General features: G+C 49.2%; 14 protein-coding genes across 14 annotated transcripts; 6 read left to right on the top strand and 8 right to left on the bottom strand.

Moving 5' to 3' along the window:
• Positions 1-345: 345 nt before the first annotated feature.
• Positions 346-3,197, top strand: LCP9604111_2498 (putative amino acid permease family protein; the record flags this gene model as incomplete). The annotated part of the gene is made up of 4 exons (XM_039069981.1): positions 346-499; positions 560-1,980; positions 2,936-3,004; positions 3,069-3,197. The coding sequence occupies 4 exons, from the start codon at positions 346-348 to the stop codon at positions 3,195-3,197; spliced, it is 1,773 nt and encodes a 590-aa protein (XP_038931250.1).
• A 312-nt stretch (positions 3,198-3,509) lies between these two features.
• On the top strand, positions 3,510-5,431 carry LCP9604111_2499 (S53 family peptidase; the record flags this gene model as incomplete). Its single annotated transcript, XM_039069982.1, has 3 exons — positions 3,510-3,618; positions 3,676-4,646; positions 4,706-5,431. The coding sequence occupies 3 exons, from the start codon at positions 3,510-3,512 to the stop codon at positions 5,429-5,431; spliced, it is 1,806 nt and encodes a 601-aa protein (XP_038931251.1).
• A 419-nt stretch (positions 5,432-5,850) lies between these two features.
• Positions 5,851-6,993, bottom strand: LCP9604111_2500 (uncharacterized protein; the record flags this gene model as incomplete). Its single annotated transcript, XM_039069985.1, has 5 exons — positions 5,851-6,041; positions 6,098-6,322; positions 6,397-6,504; positions 6,580-6,892; positions 6,943-6,993. The coding sequence occupies 5 exons, from the start codon at positions 6,991-6,993 to the stop codon at positions 5,851-5,853; spliced, it is 888 nt and encodes a 295-aa protein (XP_038931252.1).
• A 274-nt stretch (positions 6,994-7,267) lies between these two features.
• Positions 7,268-7,735, bottom strand: LCP9604111_2501 (uncharacterized protein; the record flags this gene model as incomplete). The annotated part of the gene is made up of 1 exon (XM_039069986.1): positions 7,268-7,735. One exon carries the CDS (start codon positions 7,733-7,735, stop codon positions 7,268-7,270), a length of 468 nt encoding a protein of 155 aa, XP_038931253.1.
• A 439-nt stretch (positions 7,736-8,174) lies between these two features.
• Positions 8,175-8,549, top strand: LCP9604111_2502 (uncharacterized protein; the record flags this gene model as incomplete). The annotated part of the gene is made up of 1 exon (XM_039069987.1): positions 8,175-8,549. The coding sequence occupies one exon, from the start codon at positions 8,175-8,177 to the stop codon at positions 8,547-8,549; it is 375 nt and encodes a 124-aa protein (XP_038931254.1).
• A 1,640-nt stretch (positions 8,550-10,189) lies between these two features.
• On the bottom strand, positions 10,190-11,242 carry LCP9604111_2503 (uncharacterized protein; the record flags this gene model as incomplete). The annotated part of the gene is made up of 1 exon (XM_039069988.1): positions 10,190-11,242. One exon carries the CDS (start codon positions 11,240-11,242, stop codon positions 10,190-10,192), a length of 1,053 nt encoding a protein of 350 aa, XP_038931255.1.
• A 618-nt stretch (positions 11,243-11,860) lies between these two features.
• On the bottom strand, positions 11,861-13,323 carry LCP9604111_2504 (SNG1 family protein; the record flags this gene model as incomplete). Its single annotated transcript, XM_039069989.1, has 3 exons — positions 11,861-12,009; positions 12,061-13,143; positions 13,206-13,323. The coding sequence occupies 3 exons, from the start codon at positions 13,321-13,323 to the stop codon at positions 11,861-11,863; spliced, it is 1,350 nt and encodes a 449-aa protein (XP_038931256.1).
• An 871-nt stretch (positions 13,324-14,194) lies between these two features.
• LCP9604111_2505 (uncharacterized protein) lies at positions 14,195-14,563 on the bottom strand (the record flags this gene model as incomplete). Its single annotated transcript, XM_039069990.1, has 1 exon — positions 14,195-14,563. One exon carries the CDS (start codon positions 14,561-14,563, stop codon positions 14,195-14,197), a length of 369 nt encoding a protein of 122 aa, XP_038931257.1.
• Positions 14,564-16,027: 1,464 nt separating this feature from the next.
• LCP9604111_2506 (PQ-loop repeat-containing protein) lies at positions 16,028-17,032 on the top strand (the record flags this gene model as incomplete). The annotated part of the gene is made up of 5 exons (XM_039069991.1): positions 16,028-16,072; positions 16,128-16,145; positions 16,202-16,405; positions 16,461-16,734; positions 16,788-17,032. 5 exons carry the CDS (start codon positions 16,028-16,030, stop codon positions 17,030-17,032), a joined length of 786 nt encoding a protein of 261 aa, XP_038931258.1.
• Positions 17,033-17,460: 428 nt separating this feature from the next.
• LCP9604111_2507 (uncharacterized protein) lies at positions 17,461-18,479 on the bottom strand (the record flags this gene model as incomplete). The annotated part of the gene is made up of 3 exons (XM_039069992.1): positions 17,461-17,617; positions 17,697-18,164; positions 18,226-18,479. 3 exons carry the CDS (start codon positions 18,477-18,479, stop codon positions 17,461-17,463), a joined length of 879 nt encoding a protein of 292 aa, XP_038931259.1.
• Positions 18,480-20,169: 1,690 nt separating this feature from the next.
• On the bottom strand, positions 20,170-21,611 carry LCP9604111_2508 (putative ribosome associated DnaJ chaperone Zuotin; the record flags this gene model as incomplete). Its single annotated transcript, XM_039069993.1, has 3 exons — positions 20,170-21,213; positions 21,264-21,404; positions 21,459-21,611. The coding sequence occupies 3 exons, from the start codon at positions 21,609-21,611 to the stop codon at positions 20,170-20,172; spliced, it is 1,338 nt and encodes a 445-aa protein (XP_038931260.1).
• A 387-nt stretch (positions 21,612-21,998) lies between these two features.
• On the top strand, positions 21,999-22,495 carry LCP9604111_2509 (LYR motif-containing protein; the record flags this gene model as incomplete). The annotated part of the gene is made up of 3 exons (XM_039069994.1): positions 21,999-22,074; positions 22,134-22,310; positions 22,401-22,495. 3 exons carry the CDS (start codon positions 21,999-22,001, stop codon positions 22,493-22,495), a joined length of 348 nt encoding a protein of 115 aa, XP_038931261.1.
• Positions 22,496-22,782: 287 nt separating this feature from the next.
• slt11 (Pre-mRNA-splicing factor ECM2) lies at positions 22,783-23,993 on the bottom strand (the record flags this gene model as incomplete). The annotated part of the gene is made up of 2 exons (XM_039069996.1): positions 22,783-23,796; positions 23,856-23,993. 2 exons carry the CDS (start codon positions 23,991-23,993, stop codon positions 22,783-22,785), a joined length of 1,152 nt encoding a protein of 383 aa, XP_038931262.1.
• A 515-nt stretch (positions 23,994-24,508) lies between these two features.
• Positions 24,509-25,758, top strand: erg6 (sterol 24-C-methyltransferase; the record flags this gene model as incomplete). The annotated part of the gene is made up of 3 exons (XM_039069997.1): positions 24,509-24,712; positions 24,772-24,806; positions 24,864-25,758. The coding sequence occupies 3 exons, from the start codon at positions 24,509-24,511 to the stop codon at positions 25,756-25,758; spliced, it is 1,134 nt and encodes a 377-aa protein (XP_038931263.1).
• Positions 25,759-25,954: the final 196 nt, after the last annotated feature.

Genomic DNA, 25,954 nt, shown 5'->3' on the forward strand with positions numbered 1-25,954 from the left:
CTGGAGGAGGTCCTCCCGAAGGCGACTCCCCGCAAAAACCAGAAATTTTAGTTAACTAGATCGTTTCTATTATCAACATCTCCCAAGTCCATGACCAATCGTTCTGATTCAACCAAAACCTAGTATCAGCCCCGCCGCGTCATTGGCTACTCGCAATTGGTCTCCAGCTTTATCTCAGAATCCGCGAGGTGTCAAGGCGAACCAAATACGCCGGACGCCAGATATATAGAAATCATGCTTCCCCCCTCTGTGCTTCTCATTGATCTTCAATCAGAAAATGGGCGCATTTCCCTCTTATTTGCCCACTGAGTTGACATATATTACCTCCGGCTGAAATACCACGGCATGGATTTGGAATACAATTCGCAACCCCTTAAGCCACCGCTGACGGATCAGCATGCGCAAGATGCACAGGATCTCGCTGATCTGGGTCATTCCCAGGCCCTGACGCGGAAGTTCGATATGTGGAGTATGCTGGCGCTGGCCTTCTGTGTACTTGGTATGTTTTCGGTTTTTTCCCCCACCCGATGGAGCCCGAATGTGTGCTAACATGTCCAAGGAACCTATTCGACCTTCGCCCAAGATCTCAGCAGCGGTCTGACCAATGGTGGTGCTATTACTATCCTCTGGGGTCTGCTGCTAGTCACAGCATGCAACCTCTGTGTTGCGCTCTCGCTGGGCGAGTTGACTAGCAGCATGCCGACCGCCCTCGGTCAGGCCTACTGGGTATATCGACTGTGGGATACACCATTGGGTCGATTCAATTCATACATGTGCGCATGGATCAATGTATTTGGATGGTGGACCTTGACTGCGTCGCAGGTTGCCTTCATGACTGAGTTCCTGCTGGGCATGAAAACTATGTTTGACCCCGAGTGGGATGGAGCCAACAAGGGCTGGCTCAATTTTGTTGTGTACATCGCGGTGGTCTTTGTGCTGACCCTGATCAACGTCGTCAGCTGCCGTAAGGAGAAGATCCTACCCTGGCTTAACAACTTTGTTGGAGTCTGGTTCTTCGGCCTGTTCATCGTTCTCTCTCTTGTGCTACTTATCTCGGTCGGAACCAAGAGTAATCTGTCATTCCAGCCGGCTTCTTTCGTGTTCGGTGCTTGGAAGAATGAGACTGGCTGGGGCGACGGTGTGGTTTGGTTCACCGGCTTGGTACAGGCCGCGTACGGGTTGACCGCGTTCGATTCGGTTATTCACATGGTGGAGGAAATCCCTGCGCCTCGGAAGAATGCTCCTCGAGTCATCTGGATGGCCGTTTTGTTCGGTGCCGTGACTGGATTCATCTTCATGGTGGTCTGTCTGTTCTGCATCCAGAATGTAGACAATGTCGTTAACGCCGACCTCCCCTTCATGGAGCTTATTGTCGAGACTGTTGGATTGAAAGGAGCCGCTGTACTCCTTGCACTGTTCATCTTCAATGGTCTAGGCCAGGGCATCAGTATCCTGACCACTGCCTCCCGTTTGACCTGGGGCTTTTCCCGCGACGGCGGTGTGCCTTTCAGCAACTACTTCAGCCACGTCGACCCTGTATGGCAAGTCCCTGCTCGCGCTCTCTGGGGTCAGAGCATTGTCATCGGTATTGTCGGCATCCTATACCTATTCGCCAACACTGTGCTCGAGGCGATTCTCAGTGTCAGCACTATTGCCCTGACTGTCTCCTACGCCATGCCGATTCTTGCCTTGCTCGTCGTCGGCCGTGATAAATTGCCCCCGGGTCCATTCAAGCTCGGTCGCATTGGGCCGTGGTTGAATTGGGTCAGCATCTTCTACTGTATCATCACTACCATTTTCTTCCTGTTCCCTGGCAGCCCCAACCCGGCGCCCAGTGATATGAACTTTGCCATTGCCGTGTTTGGCGTTATGCTGGTCATCGCTGTTGCATTCTGGTTCATCCGAGGCAACCGAACATATCTTCAGACTGAAGATGCCATCGCCTCGATGGTCTACGCCCACCATCTGGAATTGAATGAGGTGGGTGTTGATGGCTCTGTTCCTGTTGTTCAAGCTCCAGTCATCGTTGATTATAAATAATACCATGGGCTTTCATCTTTTGTGTATAGAAGCTATACTTTTTTTTGGACCGACAGGCATGTACATATTTATACATATGCATCACCATAATCCGGTTGGATTTGTATACTTGTAACCAGGTTGTCGCGTTTTCCTATAATGAAAATCTAGAGATAATCGAAGTCAATGGCTTTAATATATACTCCGTATGTAGTATCATCATCTCTTTAAAAAAAGAGAACCGAAAGAAAAAAAACACATAACTTGGCGGAAAGTCACGGGGTACGGAGTACCGACGGACGATGGAGACTGTTGCAACCCCAGAGAACCTTGTCTGCGACGAAGTCAACATTTTAATATAACTCGGACAACACATAGAATCGCTAACAGTCCGGGGCCAACGGGAACTATCATCTCGTCCCTTGATAGGTGTCACGAAAGCAAGCGTCGCAAGTACTCTGTACTCATCTCACCTCGCATTCTTGCCCAGCCATTTTTACCCGAGACTGAGATGTCACGTCGAATAATGAAGGGAGATAACTAGAGATCACCAGCCACATCTGTCTCCAGTGCCTAAATTATGGCACTAGCAAATTGGAATTTTGTGACCCCAGCCTCCGACGCACTCCCGACGCACCCCGACGCACAGCAATGCAAATAAAACCGATGGTCATTCGGGTTGCGACAGCACATCACAACGCCACAGAAACCTAGCACCTATCCCTCCAAGCTTATCTTCAAATTTGATGAGATAGCCTAATTGCCTGGTGCAACGGTGCATGACGACCCAAATTTGGCAGGAGAAGAATGATTTTGATCATGAACATATCCTCTAGCGGATTCCCATCGATCAGATCTGATCGCAGATGAACTGTGGGCTTCATGTAAATTAGAATCAGAGCTGATCTCGTTTTAGGGCCAAGTCATCCAGCCACCCGGCAATACAAGCCCCCTGACGCCCCTCGCATTGCTTCCTTCAAACACAGTGGGTCAACCCCTGCCGATCATAAACGCGCCCCCGACGGAGGCCCAATATCACAATGGGATAGAGGGCTTGCTTCTATACCGATTCCATCAGTAACATTCGCTCTCCGGTTGGGAAAGGATATCGCGACGATGCGAGTATGGAGCCAGATCCGGAAGATGCAATCCCAGCCACCGCTACTAGCGATTATTGATTTAGAATAGTCTCACCAGGCGGGCATCCACAAAGGGTCCACTGTTGTGCCAAGCGAATGACGTGAAACTTCGATCAAAGAACTCCATTGTCAATATTATTGTCTTGTCCTGGTTTATCCTGGACTTCTTCAACACACATTCTTTGTCGCCCCATCATTCCCCCCGCCAATGCAACCATAATAAACACCAATTTACGGTCTTTACCCCTCTTTTGTATTTGATAGTCTTCTGTTAGACTATTTATACTCCCTGTATTCGCTGCGCAGAGGCCTAGACTGATAGGGTGTCCTCATATCGCTCGTTTTTTTATCATGATTGCATCCCTATTTAGTCGTGGAGCATTGTCGCTCGCGGTCTTGTCGCTTCTCGCGTCCTCTGCTGCAGCCGATGTATTTGAGAGTTTGTCTGCTGTTCCTCAAGGTGAGCAACTTGCGTTCGAAACGAAACCGACGGAATTGATTCACTGACCCACCTTAGGATGGAGATATTCTCGCAGGCCGCGTGCTGATCAGCCCTTGAAGTTACAGATCGCTCTGACACAGGGGGATACTGCCGGCTTCGAAGAGGCTGTGATGGAGATGTCAACCCCCGATCACCCTAGCTACGGGCACCACTTCACCACCCACGAAGAAATGAAGCGGATGCTACAGCCCAGTGCGGAGTCCGCGGAGTCAATCCGTGACTGGCTCGAAGGCGCGGGTATTACCAGGATCGAACAGGATGCAGATTGGATGACCTTCTACACCACCGTGGAGACGGCAAATGAGCTGCTGGCAGCCAATTTCCAGTTCTACGTCAGTAATGTCAGGCACATTGAGCGTCTTCGCACACTCAAGTACTCAGTCCCGAAGGCTCTGGTGCCACACATCAACATGATCCAGCCAACCACCCGTTTCGGCCAGCTGCGCGCCCATCGGGGCATATTACACGGCCAGGTCAAGGAATCCGACGAGGCTTTCCGCTCAAACGCCGTGTCCGCTCAGCCGGATTGCAACAGTATCATCACTCCTCAGTGTCTCAAGGATATATATAATATCGGTGATTACCAGGCCAATGATACCAATGGGAACAAGGTCGGGTTTGCCAGCTACCTAGAGGAGTATGCACGATACTCCGATCTGGCACTATTTGAGAAAAATATCGCGCCCTCTGCCAAGGGCCAGAACTTCTCCGTCACCAGGTACAACGGCGGTCTTAATGATCAAAGTTCCAGCGGTAGCAGCAGCGAGGCGAACCTGGACTTGCAGTACATTGTTGGAGTCAGCTCTCCTGTTCCCGTCACCGAATTTAGCGTTGGCGGCCGTGGTGAACTTGTTCCCGATCTCGACCAGCCTGATCCCAATGATAACAACAACGAGCCATACCTTGAATTCCTCCAGAACGTGCTCAAGCTGGACAAAAAGGACCTTCCCCAGGTGATTTCTACCTCCTATGGTGAGGACGAGCAGGTATGACACCCACCCCCCCTTTGTTCGTGATTTTGTCGGTCTCTAATATCAACCTGTAGAGCATTCCCGAGAAGTACGCCCGCAGTGTTTGCAACTTGTACTCGCAGCTCGGTAGCCGTGGTGTATCCGTCATTTTCTCATCTGGCGACTCCGGCGTTGGGTCCGCGTGCCTGACGAACGACGGCAGGAACGCGACCCGCTTCCCACCCCAGTTCCCCGCCGCCTGCCCGTGGGTGACATCAGTCGGCGCGACAACCCACACCGCGCCCGAACAGGCCGTGTACTTCTCGTCCGGCGGCTTTTCCGATCTCTGGGCTCGCCCGAAATGGCAAGAGGAGGCCGTGAGTGAGTACCTCGAGATCCTGGGTAACCGCTGGTCTGGCCTCTTCAACCCTAAGGGTCGTGCCTTCCCCGATGTCACAGCCCAAGGTCGCAATTACGCTATATACGATAAGGGCTCGTTGACCAGCGTCGACGGCACCTCCTGCTCGGCACCTGCCTTCGCCGGAGTCATCGCCCTCCTCAACGACGCTCGCCTCAAAGTCAACAAACCACCAATGGGCTTCCTTAATCCTTGGCTGTACTCGACAGGGCGCGCCGGCTTAAAGGACATTGTCGATGGCGGCAGCACGGGTTGCGATGGCAAGAGCCGCTTCGGTGGTGCCAATAACGGTGGTCCGTCGATCCCAGGTGCTAGCTGGAACGCTACTAAGGGTTGGGACCCTGTTTCTGGTCTCGGGTCGCCCAACTTTGCTACCATGCGCAAGCTTGCGAACGCTGAGTAGGTTCGAGTTTTCTTGTTGATGTAATGTACTGGATTTTAGATTATGATTGATTTCGACCGGTCGGGAAATTCCGGTACGCATACTATATACACATAGATGCTGTTCTATATTTGCAAATATAATGATCTTGTGGCTGGCTCGATTTGTCGGCGCTTGTGCAATATGTATGTCCTTTTTGTAGTACTTTCTGTTGTTTATTACTTGCCTTGGCTTGAGATGTACGCAAGGAAACTTCCCACTTTAAGACTTTTCTGCTACACGAGGGATAAATTCGACTCATTCATGTCTACGTATTTTCTCCGATTCGCGAGCCAGTGAGTGAATAGCATTGCTCTTGGAACAGTATCTTTGCAAAACAGACTCCATGTGAGATATACTATTTGCAGACCCGTTGAAGTAAAATGTGCATACTATGCTCCTTATTCCTTGAACACAGGCTCGGACTTCTCGATATCCTCCTTGCTCAAACACCACTTGTCTTGCAGCGCAGGATCAAGACTCAACGCATAGACATCCTTGGGCCACCATTCACCCCAGCTAGTCAAGAAAATCTGTTCCGGGTCAGCGGGAAGATTCTCGACCGTGACCGCGCGGAGGATATTCTGGGCACCTATTAATTGTTAGATATCGTCTTCAAATCAAAAATCCAAATGCAAAGATCCTTACCCTCTGGCACGGTCTTGGCATCGGGCATATCCATGGACAATCCTAAGCTCGAATGCTGGGCAAGCTTGGTGTTAGGGATGAGACCTGGCGAGACAGCCACGACTGTGCAATTTGGGAGGCTACGACGCCAGTAGTGTGCACCCAGAAGCTGAGTGAATTTCGATGCACTATACACTACTCTGGCGTTTGCACCGGAGTTTGCTTTTAGGTCAATGTCAAGAGTGGCTAATATGAAGTCAGCCTTGTGAACAACTTTGCTTCGGACAGCGACACAGCTGGGAGAATGGAACTAAACTCACCTGGATCGCCTCCTCTCACATTACGAATTGCACCCGAAGATACAATGACGATACGTGATCGCGAGGCAGACAGGGTCTCAGCAAATTCGTGTGTCAGGTAATGCTGGGCTGGGTTGCGATAGATGAATGTTTAGCTCTAGCCTCCTAGACTCCTTTAGTAGCCGATGAGTCGTTTTGACATACCTAGATGGTTTACCACGTATGATTCGCACCATTGTGAGCCATGAGGCCCCGGCCCTTCAGCGCTGGCAAGGAACCCCGCAATAAGGAAAAGATAGTTCAACGGCCTTTTGCCCAATTCAGAGAGTGCTTGTTTGGCAAAGCTCTGCACACTCTTAAGATTCAGAAGATCCAGGGGCAAGATAGAGACGCTGTGCTTTGAAGTGTCGAATTTCAGATCATCGTACGCGACTCGTGTCTTTTCTGTGTCACGAACGCCTAGAATGAAGCTGTACGGCTGTGTCTGCTGGAGTAACTGCTTGATTGTTTCAAATCCCTATGACCGATGTTAGGATCCTGAATATTCCAAGGGCATATAATTCTTACCAAGCCGGACGAGGTGCCTGTCGCGATGACAGTTTTTGCGATTGATGACATTTTCGAACACAGTTGTATCTACGGAGTAGTGATATTCTGATCTTCAGTGGAGGGGCAGGATAAACAGATGCTGATTCAGTGCAACCCGATGACGTCATGGGGTTTCTCAATATATCCTGATCGTTGCAGTGCGCAAATTCCATTATGCATCTCAAATCATACTTCGTATTAGATGCGAGTAAGAAAACACGGTCGCTTGTTCGCTAGAAAAAGAAACATATTTTATCAGGACAGGCATTGAATCCCCAAACGAAACATCAAATCATCCGCCAAGTTAAGAGATAACAGCCATCAAAGCAGAGCCGAAAAGGAGCGCAATCATTCCAACACCGGACTTGGAGATAGGCTGGTTGGAAATAGCGGCATTTGTGGAAGTCGAGGCAGCAGACGAGTGCGTGCTACTACCGGTGCCTGAGGAAGTGGACTTTGAGCCCGTCGCTGTGGCTGTAGCGGTCGCATTGAGAGCGGCGTTGCAAAAGACATCGTGATAGTTGCCACTCTTGCTAGTGAGGCAAGACTGAAGCTTGTCGACATTTTGGCCTTGCGCGAGGCAGTAGATGCCGCAGTCGTTGTCGTACTTGGAGACCTTCGCGTCCTTGCAGCATTCATCCATCACATCGGTCATATTTCCGCTGATGACGGCCGCACAAGCTGAGTCTGTCGTTGGGATTTGCCAGACGCTGCCACCGCAGGCAGTACTGGTTGTGCTCACGGACGAGGTAGTGGAGGAAGTCGTAGACATTTTGAACCGTGAAATTTGGTGAATTCGAAAGAGGGTTTGAATAGTCTGACGAGAAAGCAAATGCAAAACAAAGAGGTAAGATGGGTCAATCTATCTGAGACATTGAGCGCCTTCCCTTGGAATGTGACTTGGCCCGATTTCTATACTTAGTATCGGGCTGAAACCTTTGATTTCAGCCCTCTCTTATGTATTTTTGTTGTTTTACAGAATATATGCGATCAAGTGCATGTGATAAGTACTATGCATACGTAAATTTGCATACAAGCAAGGAGGGAAGAGATCAAGGGTTATATTACTGTACACTACAGAGTACATCTCCGTGCGACTACCCAATAGAATCTCAGTGCTTCCCTTGATCACGTGTCCCAATTGTACTTCACTTCGCGACTTCCATACTTGCACTTTCCATCTTCAAGCACCCTCCTTTCTTTTGCACATCATGTCTTCACCAATCGATTCCACGCCAGCCAATAGCGAGATTTCCGAACAGTCATCCGGCAGTGAAGACTACGCCCTTGACAAAGAAATCTCCCTTGACAAAATCAAATCTGCCGACGAGGCATTGGCGATAATCCAAGGCAGTGGATTCTTCGACCAGTCTCTCTACTCGTTTGTTGTCCTTACCTCGGTGGATCATGAAATTTCAATTGATCTTAAAACTTCTCGACGCAAAGTTCCCCCGTGTTCGAAAAGGATTATTCTCCCAGAGGAAAGTTATAACACTGAAAATGCCAAATTATACCGATTCAGCCCCGCATGCGTGGTTTGTCCAACAGCTGACCCGTTGGAATATCAACGGTCAACTTATGCCTGATGAACATCTCAATGTTATGGTGACAGCAAGCCCGCGAGTTACTGCTAGCAACCCTCCATACACCGGTGATCAAAAAGAACCCGATACCTTCATCTCTTGCTTCAGACTTCCTTACTTGCATGAACCAAGGATAATTATTGAGGTTGGCTTCAATCAGACATATCGAAGCCTCGTTGATGATGCGAAACTTTGATGGAAGGAGTGGGTGTGTGTAAGGTTCTTCTTGTGAAATTTTTCCAGCGCAGACAAGGTGTTGCTGGAACAATCGAACTCTGGGGGCGAAATTCTACAGGCAGTGCATGCATGATTGCGAGCAACCGAATTTTCCCGGTTCATGGGGCGTTTGAACTGCCCATTTATCTCACCAAAGACGACATTTTTAACGGCGCAATTGCCTCAAGCTCCCAGGGCAGTGATCGGCTTGAATTTGACATTGCGTCCCTCCGAGAGATCATAACCAAAGCGGGTCTCAATCTCGTTGGACTCACTCCTTTGCCATGAAATCTTGCCTCCCTAGCTTACTTCGTGAACCGGACGATATCAGATATTCTGCATTACATTCTTTACATTTCCAGGCTCAAATAGCCAACATACTTCAAGATCAGGACCGGAGGGTGACTAAAAGTGCTGGGTAGGTACAGAATAGTGGTGTTACACGTTATGGCGGTCATGGGGCGGCTGGACGTCCAAAATTACGGGTGGAAAGGCAGCCATTTCTGGCCTCAATCCCCCTGGTGCTCATATTGTAGCTGTAAACGCCGCATCTGTGAATTACCTTTTCTGGTTATTCTTGACTTATGAGGTTTAGCTCCTCAATACGCCGTCACGAGCTCTTTTTCCTCCCCGCTGTGCTCCCGAGAGGTTGGCAGGGTTTGCTTCCTCTCGGTGGCTGAGGCAAATAACTTGCTGTATGCCTCAGGCGCCTATGCTCCCAAGTACTCGAGCAAGTCCTTGGCGGCCGTCAGCCGAGCGAATGTCGAAATGGGACCGCTAATTTAACGTGAAGGAAAATATACTAGTGATCTCGACAGCCTAAGGCCTCCAGATAGTTGTTGCAGAGCGAAACGACTGATTCCAACTTTTAATGCTACACAAAGCCCCCCTCTTACTGGCTTATTCTCCCCCTGCCTGTAATTTCAGTACCGCGTTCACAATTAGGCTTATTTCCTGCCATATGATAGTATGGCAGTAGGTACCTACAATTTGTATGTAAACCACTAATAAAATTAAATGCCTTTTGTCATATCATTATTAACTGCTTTATCGTCAATTACTTTAGTAACTACTCAAGCAACCACTTGAGAAACTGCTTGAGAAACTGCTTGAGTAACTAGTTAGCTAGTAATTAGTACTACAAACACTAGGATAGTCACCGCCACAAATTGGCTCCGAAGATGAAACCTAATTCTTCCTACAGGCTTGGACAATGAAACCAATACAAAACACTACCACTGTAGTCAGAGCAGCCAGATGTGGTAACAACCCTTCCAAGGTTCTTCATAAGACTATGAGAGTTCCTGGTGCAACAATCATCCATATAGATAGATAAAAATTGCAGAAGGGGAACCTCAACATCAATACTCCTGAACTCCACCGACACCACATCCAGAAACAGCAAGCCAACAATGAAGCGTGACCGATTACAAGATTTTCTTCCACCGAGTTTGAGCATCAACTACCTGTCCAAGGCGTACATGGAAGTACATCCGGTTGAGCTTCTCCGCCTCGGTACAAATAAACCGCATCCGTGTATCACTCAGCGTGCTCTGGCTCTCACTCGCATGTAGAGACGCATCAAGAACTCTAGTCTCAGAAACAGCACAGGATTGGCGATAAGCCTCGACCCGCTTGCGCAGATACGAGCTCCACATAGCGGACGCCTGGTCCATGTCACTATGAAAGAGGGAGTGAAAGACGCGAAGGGAGTTGGCGTGGGAAGTCGCGAACCGGAGTCCTTTCCACTCATGCTTATAGCAGATCCTAATAGCTTCGTTGAGGAGCGCAGTGCCAATCCCGTATCCCCGGAAGCCTTTTTGGACTGTCCAGGCACGTACACAGGCATCGTAGTTTTCTCCTATTGGGAGAGTTATTGCGTTGGCTTTCGGATGGGGTTGGATGCCGTTGTAGGTGATGCTCATGACAAGCGCGCCGACAATGTAGCGCCCGAATCGATAAACAAGTACAAAGGTGATCCCACTATCCGAGTTGAAGGCAGGATCTTCCTGAGTAGTGTTATCGCTGCTAGGATCGTGCCCGTACAGCCAGTTCAGTGTTCCAACCTTCTCAGCCTCATCGTTGTATCCCTCAAGCAAGCGTGTGACGATACCTAGAGTGGCCAATACCGCGGTGGTGCAGAAAACAACAATGTAGGGCCAGCAAGATGGGTGATGATAAATGACACCGACACTGTATGCGAAACTCGCGGCTACCAGGGTTAGGGTGGTCGGGTGAAGGACGAGGGATTTAGCGGCGAGGAAGCGCTGCTGAGCCACTGAGACGGCTATGAGCTTCAGTGCAGAGGTAATTTCGAATTCTTCGATTGCTACATCAGTCGATTGTCCTGGAGATATGGTAGGGTTGAGCACGTCCTGGCTAGTACTTGGGCTCGCGGCCCGTTTCTGGTCAACGGCGTCTTTTGGCTTTGTGGTCGTAGAATGGTCTCCAGGGAACGGGGTTGTGACCATACGCGCCATGCTGAATTATCAATAGGTAGAAGTAAGCAATGAGTAGAGGTTGGAAGGTTTGCGAGGACTGCCAAGGTGGGATGGGTGTGTTTGTCGTGGCAACGTCAGGGAAGCAAACAACATTGATTGATTGAAATGGATCGTGACCTAACTGAAATTAAGGAGTGATATGGAAAATTAACAACATATCGTAATAGCCAGACAGACCTGGAATTTACATACATTAAGCTAAAACCAGAGAGGAAGCTACAGCGAACAGGTAGCCATTGGCTATTGATATACAAGGCGAGGATTACTGAATTTATGAATAAAACAAGACCTTTCTTCAACGAAACTTGTAGTTGAGACCTCAATCGACTCAGCAGGCTTCAATGATTGAGCCAAGAAGCTCTGCGGCTAGATCGCTGTCTTTGAAGATATCACTTTCGCATTTCTCGGTAGTCATAACTTCATAATACATGTAATTAGGTGGAAGTATTGAATCTTATAAGATACCTGATATTACAAACTATACTATATGTACTGCAGGCACAACCTGAGCGCACTAGCGGCCAGTGGCTACCGTAGACTGTCCCAACCTATTCGCTGTCTATTTACTGCCTTTTAACTTCATATTTTAGCCCTATTTTATATCCCTCGCAGCATCTTCCACCGCATGATGAAGGTCGCGACAGGATAAAAGACCAAGGATACTGCAATCCAAATGAACAAAATAGCAAAGTCCAATCCAATGCGCGAATGAACATCGAAAAGGATGGTTCGTAGAGCCTCGACAACTAGATGATCATTAGCAACAGAGCATCGATCACGATGAGGGGGAAACTTACTTCGATGTAACGGCCATGCATACCCCCATCTATAGAACCTCGGAGCCAAATCAATGGCATAGAACCCAGTCGCAACATTCGTAATAACCCAAAAGATAAGGAACAAAGCACTCCATGGGAAGCCGAGGATCATGGCCATGTTCTCACAGGGGAGCCCCAAGGCAGCCATGCCAACCCAGTTCAGCATCCAAAACACAACAAATGAGCCACGTCCATAGCCATTGGGATTGTTCGCGGATAGAACATCAGACGCAGAGTCATTGCTGAATGGGATCTTGAAAGTCAGAGACACCAGTGAGTAGCACAGCGAAAGAAAGAAGTAAGCCACCAGGCTCGAGAAAAGGCGCCAAAGGAGCCAATGTGGCACCTTCAACGGTGGATGGCCATCTGGTTTCATGAACTGAGCATGAATAGGTATCATAAAGGGGAAGTTAAAGAAGGCAATGATGATCAGATAGATCAAACCGACGGTGACGGCAGGCGTAGCGACAGCCGGGGCAAAAGGACGTAGATCGATGGACGTGAACCCAATGGCCGGGTTGATCACCTGCGGGGGCACAGATGACAGGTTGCTGACAGATGAAGTGAGAGATTGGACCCATTGAGGGCCGAACTCTGCTAGCACCATGCCCTGTAGGATGACTAGGTCGGGCATGATATAGGTGTAGTAGGTTGTTTCATCGCGCGCGGAGATGATTACTGTCTCGATGGCGCCAGTCGGATCGTAGGTTGTATTGTCATTGGTGACTGCATCCCGGAGCAACGTTGTTGCGTTAGGCTTGATGATCACGGCGGCATAGGCATGTTCGTCATAGATGCCCTGGCGTACGGCCAAGGGGTCATAGTTGAAGTCGGCGGGGGATTTGATAGTGTAGCCGAGGTGGAGGCTGTCAGACTGCAGGATTCTCTTGGCAGCATCCGTAACTGCTGGACCAACGATGGTATCATTGGAGCGGTATGGATCAACTTGGCCGTCGAAATCGACAACCCATACCTTCAGCACTGGGAACTTGTCCTCAGTGCCGTACTGGACTCCCCAGAAGAGAGATAGCACGGCATACACGAAGACGCACAGAATCAATACTGTTGTTTTCCGTTAATTTCTCTTGCATTCCGTGAGTTGCCGTATTCTAGACTTTACTTACAAGTGCGAGCCCATTGGTAGAATACCCGCTTTCGAATCTCATTGAGAGATGGATCAAAGAATGATACAGCCGCAGGTGGGCTGGTGTCGCTTTCCAACTCAGTTTTTACTACTGTCATAATCAAACAGATTGTAGGGAATATGCGACTATGAAAAAAAGAAGCGCGAATAGTCCTTAATAAAGGTCCAAAAATGTCCATCCGCTTGCGGCGTATATCCCTCGGAGTTTATCCATTTCTGGAAAGCCCATGCCTTAACTCCGAAGAAGACCGAGAAGATCTGATAATTTCTAGCGAATGAGAGCCACGCATACGAGTCTGCACGTTTGTCTTCCGGGGTATAAACCTCGCCACGCTCGAGAAAAGTGGCGCAGGAATATGTATATCCGTAAATGCGGTATTGGCGTAGGAGAATATATATCCGTCAATCTATCAACCATGGAGTTGGAAGTCAAGACCGTTATATGACGTGTTTTGAGAACAGTGTTTCCAATGAATAGTGGTTTAATGTTTCATGGTTAAACGGTGCAAGGAAAATGATCCCTAGTGTATCAGGTTACCCGCCATTGCGCGTCCTCATATTTCATCAAGCTGATCCTGGCTTGCAGGCCGACGTATGATGTTCGCTGCTATGAAGGGAGTGAGACAGTGAGCAGATCTCGGACAGCTCAAATTCTCTATTTTTATAATCTCCATGGTGCATTATTGACAGAAGCCGCCCGACACGACAGATAACAGAACACGCAGACCGGCAGTTGTGGACATCGACGAGTAAATAGCAGGAAAAGAGTGCAACTTATATCGACGATCGTAAACTCATTTCATTTAATCTAAGGGTATCATTAAAAAGTCTATACATATTATACTTTCCCACCGAGGGATCCCAATCGATCTTTCAGACTTTCAAAAAAATTGCGCATAGGATCTAGGAGCCCGCCAGAGACCCTTCACTGTTTCAAACAGCGACATTCGAACAGAGGTTTGAAGATGTTCAGGCGCAGGTGACCTGATATGAACCGTAGTGGCGTCTCGTTCCAGCTATGCGGCAAGTTTGGGTGGCATTGGCTTGGCTGGCGATGTCGGAGAGTTCGTTCTGGTCGCACATAGTGTTATCGAACAACTCGATGCGGCAGCCCTCAGCGAGAGAGTTCAGAGTGTAGGCAGAGGCAACGCTGTAGAGATCGGCGCGACAGCCTGTGCTGCCAGATCCGACGTGAGGATCACCGACAGTTCCGTTGCATGAGGCTGACGGGAAAAGGGTGAAGGACCATTGGACGTCGCGGCTGATGAGGGGGAATGCGGAGGAGAAGTTGAAAAGTAGAGTCACGGCCAAGAGGCAGAGGCGAAGAGTAGAGACCATGGTGCCTTGAAGACGACTGTAGAAGGCGTGTTTGGTAGACGATTGAAAAAGCGCAAGGAGAAAGGAGGGCTGGTTTCTTAAGGGTCTTTTTAGACTGACAGGGGAAAGTCCACAATTTATGATGGACCCACCGAATTTAAGATTAGGAATTTCCTTTATTACCTATACTCCGCAAGTACGAAGTAGAAAAAGAATATGTTTCAAGGTGCCAAGCATCAATTACGTCCGGGCATCCACATGTATACTTCTTGACTCCGGTCGAACCCAGCCATGCATGCATATAATATAGATCTCCTATCAGGAATTCATCCTCCGTCCCCGTGCTCCGTACTAATGTGGAACCTCCCCGACAACGGGTTTTCATTCCTGATGATATCATCCCCAGTCGATGATCATTTAGTCCTATTCAGGTAAGTGGGAGGGGCTGGGACCCCCTCTTACGCAGATGCATACGTACTCGTCCCTAAATCACCACCAGTTCCTATAATGTACTCCCTATGTTCGTGAGACTCGTTCTATTTATATCGACTACACCTTGATATAAATATGGTGGCTGGATTTCCAAAAAAAGGTGGCACAGGTGGCAACCATGCGGTCCTCCCAGCCGACAGGGAAAAAAAAAAACAAGGTAAATCACTTGGGAAGAAAAGAAATTTCTTATCCGATCGGCAGAGAAACCCTGGAATCTTGATATCTTCATGTCCATGGTTCTACGTTGTTTGATCTCATCTTAGGGTTTCTTTCAAGGTTGTCATACATCTAAACTACTAGGTAACTTGTAGCCAAATGCTTCCACCCTGGCCAACATAGTTGTACAGTTATTTACTTCAAAGGTAAATTCTCTAACCCATCTTTTGGTTGACTCTTCCCTATTAGTGACCGGACTTGAATTCCGATCGCCATCGATCCCTGGACTTTGAATGCTTTCAGGGTCTAGTCACGCACAGCCCTTTTATCAAATCAAATTCGGAGTACGGAGTACTCCGTAGATAGGGGGTTCTTAAATGGAGCGTGCTTTTTTACCCTGAGTTATCGCGTGTACCTTTTCTCGATCACACATGTCGCTAAAATACTCCGGAACATTACAGAATTTGGCTATGAGATATGAGATGGGTCATATTCACAGAACACTAGCTACATAACCTGTCTGTATTAATATTGACAAAGGAAACACGATAGTATATTGTCAGTCAATGATCACTCGAACCACTTTGATCCACTTTCGTAGACAGTTCAAGAAATAGCCCACCTTCACGTGTCACATCTATAGGTAAGGATCGTCCAGGGTTCGCTGATGCACGCCTACTTAGCAAGCGCTGCGGCTGCCGACTTCGGGAGAAGTGCGTCATCGCCAAGTTGTTGCCTCAGGCATAATAGTGCAAACCCTGCAAACTTAGGAGCCCCGTTATCAGATCTCGTTCTCAGTCTGTGTGTCCGCCGCTCTAGCGACGAAGCCTCTTATAAATGGACAATCGAGTTGCAGAGAATGTTCTCGGTACCCTGGGTGCAGTGGGTTCTATTTCCCGATTTTCCCGATTGGTAGAGCGAACTAACTATTCTTTAGGTATGCTGGTCTGTCCAAGTATGCGGTTGCTGTGTGCCAATTACTTTTGAGCCCGCACTGATCACATTATACAGCTCATTCCTCAAATAGTCATCAATTACAGGAGACATGACACTGAAGGCCTACAAGGGTCAATGATGCTCTTATGGGCCACCGCAGGGGTTCCCCTCGGGGTGTACAACATTGTGGAAGAATTCAACATTGCCCTGAGGATTCAGCCTCAAATCCTAACGACACTCAGCCTAATTACTTGGGCGCAGTGTCTCTACTATGGAAAGGTAAACACTTTGCTTTATATTCAACATTATCCTCATAATACTCATATAAACTCAGAAATACCGAATCATGAAATGCTGTGTCGCAGTCACTTCGCTTCTGCTGCTGTTCGGCGGCATTGAAGCAGGACTTATATTTGCGTTGCAAGCTGCGAAAAGGCGCGGATTAGAATGGCCTCTCATCTTGATGGCAGTTTTGAGTGCGTGCCTACTTGCAGCAGGTGTACTGAGACATTACTGGGATATCTATGTCCACCGGACTGTCCGAGGAATCAGCTTCATTTTTGTCGGTATTGACGCTGCTGGGGACTTGTTTTCGCTCCTCTCTGTCTGTAGGTCAACTTCATCGTTAGGTAGAGATGGTCAGCGGCTAATATGCAAGCAGTGTTTGGATCGACTATTTCTGCTCTTGGGATAATTATTTATGGAACTGAATTGACCCTTTGGGTGGGCATATTCATCTGCGGCGGTATTTTCAACCTCCGGCCTTGGATTAAAGAGCGCTCCGAGCAGCGAAATGGCAATCTGCAGGAACCGGTGTCCCTACATCCAATGCCATCGTCGACTTCTGTGTTTAGGACCGCATCCGCATCTCAAGTGACCGAAAGAAGGCCATGGCAGAGTTCGTAAATAATTAGCAATTCATCATCTAGATACTTCAACATCAAATTAGATTGCCTATTTATACTATTTATACACCAAGCGCTCGTGCCGATACTGTAGTGATAGCAACATTCGTCTTATGTGGTCTTGAGCGATCAACATCTACAAACTAGTCAACTTTTATAGAGCTTAAAGTATGAGATAAGGTTGAGTTACAAGAAAGTGGAGCTAGATACCTACAGCTGGATGGAGCTGGAAACTTGGAAATTATGGAGACCGTAATGAGCGGCTGTCAGATTCCGTTTCAACTTTATCTCAGGGATGCTCCGCCACATCCCGGACCCGCTTACATACAAGGTTGCTTTCTCAGAACACATTTGTGCCACAGAATCACATTTCTCGTCCCCCGTTCTAAATGTGCACATTCTGGGCTGGTTGAAGGCAGTGGCACTTGCCTACAATTTTGCCTTACTCATCTTACTTGCCTTCGGACGTCTCCCGATATCAACATTGGACCACCAAGGAAAGCTGGGCGGTGCATCAACCTCAAGAGTTGCATTGAAAACAGGTTTTCGTTTCTCGAAGAATGCCTTGATGCCTTCCTTTGAGTCCCTATAACACGGTTATTATTGCTTCTTATAATGCAAATATTCCCAAGAAGGCTAAATGAAACGAGACGGAGAGAGCATACCTCCCACTAAACATATGATACAACACCGCTGAATCAACTAGGTGAGTCTCCTCGGCACTCCCTGGGCTACGCCACATGAGTTCCTGCGAAAGATATGATGCCATGGGGCTAATGTTCTCTGCAACTTCTGTAGCAAGCTCCAACGCACGCGCAACTACCTGATTTGGATCAGGGTATGTCTCCTGGAACAAGGTCCCAAAATGCGGCGACGTAGGCGGGAAGGTGCCGCCCGTTGTGATTAAATAAAGAGCATTGGAGTAACCAATCAACCGCGGGAGAAAGAATGAAGAACTTGATTCCATCGTTAGACCTCGTCGCGGGAAGACAAATCCATACTTGGATTTCTCGCAGCCAATGCGTATGGCAGCCGGCAGGGACATCGTCATGCCCAACCCAACAGCGGAGCCCTGCATGGCCGCTATAGTAGGCTTGCGACAGCGGTAGATGGATAAAGCGAGTCGGCCGCCGCTGTTGATATCGGTATTAGCGGAATTGATATATGAGCTATGGTTGGAGCTTCATGGTTTACCTATCGCGATGATCCTTGTTCCTCTCCTTCTTCATTTCACTAAACCCTCGCTCAAGATCCGCACCAGCACAGAACATTTTGCCAGCACCGGTAAGCACTACAACTTTGACGCGTTCGTCAACATCAAACATATAAAATATCTTCTCAAACACATGCATCATCTCTAGAGTGAATAGATTATTCTTTTCTGGTCGGTTTAGCGTCACCACAATGACAGGGGTAGCTTCGAGGGCCCCGGCTGGGTGGTGGGACATTGACATCCGTCAATGGAAGAATCTCGTAAGACTTGGGAATTTCGATAGTGTCTGGGTCAAAAATCATTGTGGTCACTAAAGATAAACCAGACTGGAATCTACTTATGTTCGCAAATTATATGTCAGTCCGCCTCGGCTTTCACTTGGGCATGCAGATTGGATCACTAATCATGGAGCTCAACGAAATTGAGCCGCGGTCAACATATGCTTTGCGCGGGGTTGGGAGTACACTATCTCGGAACATATTAGAAGCTAGGAGTGACATGTGTCCTAGGGGGCTAAGGGTTTGATCACTAGACTCATTCTCGATGTACTACATACAGGCCGAAGTAGTATCACCACAATCGACGATTTTCATAGTAATTCCAACTTATCCCTGCGAATCTTCTTTATCACAGAGGAATATTACAGTCATACTCTAGTGAATTCAGTCTCGTATCCATTTTAGGGCCTGTTCTTAGCCATTATTCGCATCTTTTTTCCCAGAATATGGCTTGTTTTCAGTCCGAGGTATGGAATGCCAGGCGTGCATTCATAGCAAAATAAATTCATATGTATGAATAAATCCGTATATCGCATCCAGTTCTCATCATTTCATATGTCTAGCAAACGCCACAGCCATATACTCCGTTGCATCACCCGGTGGGAAAACAGCGGATAGATAGGCGGTCCAGCCAGGAATATCGTTGCAAAAAGTATACGCTCTAACAGTCTCACACCATTCAGGTTGCCATCCTGAAAGTTCCCAGTCCAAAACTGCAGTGACATGACCATGGTCGTCAACCAGGATATTTCTCGGTGCCAGATCACCGTGCGTGAAGACCAACTTATCCTCCGGCCATTTATTTCCCGTACAATTGAGCAGGAGATCCGGGACAGAGGTCCTCAATCTTGAAAATAGATACTCGTCAAGGTAGACTGGGCGCCGCATGTATATATGTTTATGGCTGAAAGGTTCCAGAGGTTCGCGCTTTAGCCCCCGGAGTTGCTGTACATATCCACGTAGTTCCTGCGCAACGGACATCTTTTGTGATGGGATCATGCTGGACCAGGCATCTTGCAGCGTCTGACCTTCGACATAGTCCATTAATATAGACTTAGCGCCACCATCATGGATTTGGGTCTCGTGAACGTGGGGGATCGGGATGGCCGTGTTTTCGGAGATATAGCGCATATTCTCGGCTTCAAGCTCTATATCTTGGGAGGGTCCATATTTAAGTAATCTGTCTTGGGCAACTCGAATGATCTTCCGGAGACTGAGTTCTGGTCGCTCTAAGTGCCTTCACTAGTCAACGTGGTGTAATCATATGGGATCACTTTTAAACAAACCGACCTTCGCCAGAGACATCCATCGTGTCTATCTGCTTGTGACCCCGCAATCAGAACATGAGCCTAGAAACAAATGATGAAAAAGCGCACTATCCGATCCATGACCAATCACGTGGCTGGGAGTGGTCAGACATGCAGTTGGCTGAATGTAGTAACCTTGGAAGTTAGTTGGAGCGTAGTCTCGAAGCCAATGTGTTCTGTCATGCGGATTTGAGGACAAGAACTACGAGTGATACATAGGTAGACACTGCATTTAGATAAGAGCACCATCCATTTTTCTACTCTATGTGGCGTGAATAATCATCATCAGGAAAGCCTAAGTATATAGGCTACCCCTCATCTATCGGGTAGACAAGAATATTTAAACGAAGACCTTGGCCTCGCCGGCCTTCAGCTTGCCAGCATCAACAAGGCGCTTAGCCTCGCCAGACCAAGCGGTCTTGACAGCAGCGCCATCACTGCCGGCAATGGTGAGCTTCTCAGCCAGAACGGCAAGCTCATCAACATCGATCTTGGCCATGATGAGGTCGACATCGCTGAGGACATTGTCGATATCAGCGGGAGTGGGCTCACCGGCGGCGAAGTAGTTGACATCCTTGACGGAGCCCTTGAGGATACGCTTGTTCTTCTTGGAAGCGTTCTTAGCGGCCTCTTTAGCCTTCTTATTCTTCTCACGGTCAGCCTTGGCGGCCTCCTCAGCGTCCTTCTTGCGCTGCTCCTCGGCGGCCTTGGCTTTCTCCTTCTCCTCCTTGAGACGACGCATCTCCTCCTCCTTGGCGAGACGCTTAGCGTCTTTGCCGGCACGAGCCTGCTGGCGGAACTTCTTAATACGCTCATCGGAAGCGAGACACTCGTCAACGAGCTCACGCAGACGAACGGTGTCCTCGGTCTTGCGCTTGCGGCGGGCATTGGCGTTCTTCTTCTCCACATGACGTTTCTGGTCACGACTCTCTCCATCATCAGGCACATCCTCATCAAGGTACTCGAAAGTCCTCCAGCTGTCAACATTGTACCAGAAGTTGTAGAAAGTCTCGACATGCTCCTGAGTGCTGTTCTCGTCTCCGAGTGTGGGCACAGGCTGCTTATTGGAGAAGCGACCCTCTGCAACGAAAACAGGGCCCCAGGCCTTGTAGAACTTGCTACCGGTGAGCTTCTTAGTGGGGGGCTCAACGTCAGCGTTGTCGTCGACGGAATCGAACTGGCGACGACGAGTAGGGTCGAGAAGCAGATCGGTAGCCTTCTGGATACACTTGAAGAAGCTGTCGTTCTCATCGCTGTTACCCTGGGCGGCCTTCTTGTCAGGGTGGTGACGCAGGACCTTCTTGCGGTGAGCCCGCTTGATCTGCTCGGGGGTTGCACGCCAGCGGTACTTTTTCAAACCCAAGACGGCGTAGTGATCCTGGCCCTGCTAGGAGTTAGAAAATGACCAGCCAGAATAAATGTTACATTACTGACCTTCCAGTCCTTGGCCTCACGGGCAAGCATGACAGGATCCTCATCTTCAGAGATATCATCATCCTCCTCAGTCTCGGTCTTTTTGACATTGTTCTGGGCCTGGAGGCGCTCATCCTCGGAGAAAGTACGGTTGTGACGAGACTAGAATGTGGTTAATTCTGACGAAACAAGAATGAGTGAATTTGAAGAACTTACTCGGCGAGCGTGAGCCAGGAAGTGCGGGCCAACGGGCTCCACGTTGCGCTTGGTGGCACCGGACAGAGCACCGACAATCTTGAAATCCTTCTCACCAGCCCAGCCCTGAGGCAAGGTAGGGAGGGTAATGTCAACAACTTGAGCAGCAGCCATTGTGTAATGGTATTGGTGACGGTACCAAGTTGTGTGTGGAGGGCGTCGGGTCCCGCGATGGAATTTTTTGCATACCTTTTTTTTCTGCCCCAAATATCCGCCCCTCCAGCCAATCACGGGCCGGATGTTCTAGAGTTTTGAGATTGGTGATGGCACCCGGCCTTGCTTCCTTTCTCTGTTCACTTGTACATTCAAATTTTCTGGTCTGATCAATCTGCGTTCTTCTTTAGACAACTACAACTTCTACATCGCATCTACAGCACCACCCTCTAACTTTATCCTATCTCATTGTTCGTGCGGATCATCTACAGCAGTTTGCCACCTGCTTCCCGGCCTGTTCCTAAAAACACCCACGTCTATACTTCTGTGACAATTCCGCCTTTCACTATGGCCACCTCCACTGCCGCTGCTGCTAAGGGTGTCTATCGGCAACTTCTCCGGTCTACCCGGGTGGCCTTCCATAGTTCGTTTGACCAACACAACCGTCACTGAGGCATCTGTTCATACTGACGTCCGCTATAGACGATCCCCCAATTTTCATCGCTGCGCGCCAGGAAGTTCGCAAGAAGTTTGAGGAGAACCGTCGGTCCGCTGTCGACACTGGAATGCAAATTAAGCACGGGATTGAGGTTGCGGATATCCTGCGCCACAACATCGTCCAGGGCTCGAGAGAGCAGGGAGATGAAGCTGCTAAGTGGGGTAGGTGTTTCTTAATCTCGCGATTGCATTTCGTGGTTTGGTACTTGTGTACTCATTCAAACTGTTTACTAACGAGCGATTGATCCACAGAACTCAATATTCACGACCAGATTGAACGCGGTGATAACGACTCTGTCAAAATCGGCGATCAGAATGTGAAAATCCACAAGGCTTGCTCGTCATGATAGGATTCTACTTCCTGCCATCATGCTCAGTTGAATTTGAGCGCACTCTCCGAGTCTATTCAGAGTCGAAGCCAAGTCTACGACCATATGTCAAATTGACGGCATATGAAACAGTAAAATAAGCTACGACAGTGACCGGACATGTATTATAAGATACCCGACTCTTTTATCGTTGGCGTCTTCGGGGTATTTTCGATTGAAGTACATAGATTTGCATAGAATAACAATCCTTGGTAACGCCCGCTCCGAACCCTCAATTTAATTTAATGGTATCCGCCCAAGTCTGTTCAATCGCCATTCATGCTGGCATATTGGATCTCACCCGATCCGGGCGGTGGTGCAATAACATGAGGCTGAGCTTTCTCCTGGCTAGCACCCTCGCCTGCAGAGGTAATGGCTTGTCGATCTGCTTGCTTACCCTTGGCAACCGATGCCACGGTCTGGCGACCCTCGCGGGCATTTTGCATTCTCTCTTCACGGTCCAAATTATCCAGTGGCTTCGGCTTTCCCCAGCGAACACGTAGAGGGCAGCCCTGAATGATGGCCTTGCCTTGGCAGTGGTTGGCGGCGGTTTCGGCATCCGCACGGTTGACGTAGTTGATGAAAGCACAATGGGAGCGGTGGGAGCAAATAAGCGACCGGAGCTGGCCGAATTCGCTAAAAAATGTGCGAAGCGCATGTTCAGGGAGATCGTCTTCCACGCCTGTAATAAACAAGGAAGTGACGTTGGGATCCTTAGGGGGAAGAATATCTGCAGCCGATGGCGGTAATTGGGTGGTACTGGGGAATGGGCGGCCACCACGGCCACCACCTCGTCCTCCCCGGCCTGGAAGGCGGTTTCCGGCGCGGCTTTCACTGGTGCGAACCGGACCTGGTCCATTTCCATACCGACTGTTTGTTCGTGGTTGATCTGTCGCCGTGCCTTCCTCCGCTTTCTCCTCCTCGGCAGGTGCTTCGATTCGTCTGGGTTTGCGGTAATACGGTTCGCTGTTTGCAAGGCGTCGCAAAAGCTCACGAGCCTTGTCGTCTGTCTTTTCGTATTCTTCAATAGCGCCGCGTCCCTCTTCGATTTCCTTCTCGTTGTTCTGCGCGTAATACTCGCGATTGATGGAGCTTTCCGGTCCTGGGGCGACCATTTTGAGAGCAGCATCACGGACGGCAAGGGGAAGACCGAAAGACAAATCTAGCATGCAGCATTGACAGCAGTTCTTCAGGCGCGCGCATGTGAGACAGATAATGGATCGCTTTTGGCGGGAGGTCCGATCGGCCTTCCAACGGAAGATAGTAAATGGTCGCGTGCACTAAATATTTAGTATGTGGTTATGAACTAGCCTCGGGGGAGCAGAAAAAAAAGACTTACGATCTTGCACTCTGCGCCATGATCTTCCTTGATCATCTGCACGTATGGATTTTCGGGAAGGCAGTTCTCACAAACGGAGGGAAAGTCTGTCGACTCCCAGCCGGATCGATTCAAATCATGCTTGATTTGAGGAGGCATATCGGACAGTATGGGTCAGTGGAGAGAGGTGAGAGCTTCCAAGGCTAGTATCAAGATTGATAGAAGTGGCGTGTGCCACAATGTGGCTAGTGTATCACGTGATTATGTGCCTCAGGTCACCATTTTTCCCACCGGGAGGTACAGCGTCCGACTCAGCCACAGGCCGGAACTTGCTGTCCCGCGAGGGAAAGAGAGTGTGGCCACTCCCCAATCTGCCCCCCGGAGGACACTAAGGCTCGGTCTAGTCGTTCGGAAGAACCCCCTGATTGGCTCTCCACTTTGGATTGTCAAAAAGTTGCTTGGGATTCGACTCTTATTTATTTCCCCTTTCTCCTACTTCTCCAAGTCGCTATCCATTCCCTTCAATTGTGCTCTCTTGCTTCGCTTCTCTTGTGGTATTTCCAATCTCGGTTTACCTTGTCTTTTTGTCTTTTTCTCGAGGAAATTCTTGGAAATTGACGCCTTTGCCTCCTTTTACTCTACCCCTTTTAATCTTTGCGACTCATTCCTTCAACATGGCTCCCTCTGTATTGGAACGTGAGGACAAGGCGCGTGACGCTGCCTTCAACAAGGCTCTGCATGGAAAGTCAGCCAAGGCCCAGGGTGGTCTTGCTGCTATGCGCGGAAAGGACGCCGCCGCCCAGAAGGCCGCCGTCGATGAGTACTTCAAGCATTGGGACAACCAGAATGCCGCTGATGAGACACCCGAGACCCGTGAGGTATGGCAGTAGGCATCCAAAACAATTGGTCCTTATCGCTAACTTTTTCTGTGTTATAGGCCCGCAAGGCTGAATATGCTACCTTGACCAGACAGTACGTTTGGAAACCCCCCATTGATCAACGCGACTCATACTAATGATTCTCTTACAGCTACTACAACCTGGCTACCGACTTCTACGAGTACGGATGGGGTTCTTCGTTCCATTTCTGCCGTTTCGCCTACGGTGAGCCTTTCCACCAGGCCATTGCCCGTCACGAGCACTACCTTGCCCTCCAGGCTGGTATCACAGAGGACATGAAGGTTCTGGATGTTGGCTGTGGTGTCGGTGGCCCTGCTCGCGAGATGGTCAAGTTCACTGGTGCTCACGTCACCGGTCTGAACAACAACGACTACCAGATCGACCGCGCTACCCACTACGCGGAAAAGCAGGGTCTTTCGGACAAGATGGCCTTCGTCAAGGGCGACTTCATGCAGATGAACTTCCCCGACAACAGCTTTGATGCCGTCTACGCCATTGAAGCCACTGTTCACGCCCCCGAGCTTGTCGGTGTCTACAGCGAGATTTTCCGTGTCCTGAAGCCAGGTGGTACCTTCGCTGTGTACGAGTGGCTCATGACCGACGATTATAACAACGATGATCCTGAGCACCGTCGCATCCGTCTCGGTATCGAGCAGGGTGACGGTATCTCCAACATGGTCCGTATCTCCGAGGGTCTCGAAGCCATGAAGAACGCTGGCTTTGAACTGAAGCATCACGAGGATCTCGCTGCCCGTCCCGACCCTATTCCCTGGTACTACCCGCTGGCGGGTTCCTTCAAGCACATGGGCTCGGCCTGGGACTTCTTCACCATCGCTCGCATGACCTGGTGGGGCCGTGGCCTTGCCCACCGCTTCGTCGGTGCCGGCGAGTCCATCGGTCTCTTCCCCAAGGGTTCCCAGAAGACCGCCGACAGTCTGGCCTTGGCTGCTGATTGTCTGGTCGAAGGTGCTGAGAAAAACCTCTTCACCCCCATGTACCTCATGGTTGGCAAGAAGCCTGAGTAAATCTTGAGCAACAACGGTGTTAGCGGTCTTTCTGTGTAAAAAAACATTTACTCCCGGCGTGCACGTTATTCCCTGGTGTCCTCATCTTATTTCGTTTCTTTTCACCCTCCGCATGTCACCAGGGGATTTTTCTTGGCTCAAGTCTGGCCCAATGTCGGCGGAGAACGAGCCGCGTGCCGCTTTCTCCTAATTGATG

The sequence above is a fragment of the Penicillium roqueforti genome (genome assembly GCF_015533775.1).
Source record: "Penicillium roqueforti strain LCP96 04111 chromosome Unknown scaffold_03, whole genome shotgun sequence".
NCBI classification, from domain to species: Eukaryota; Fungi; Ascomycota; class Eurotiomycetes; order Eurotiales; family Aspergillaceae; genus Penicillium; species Penicillium roqueforti.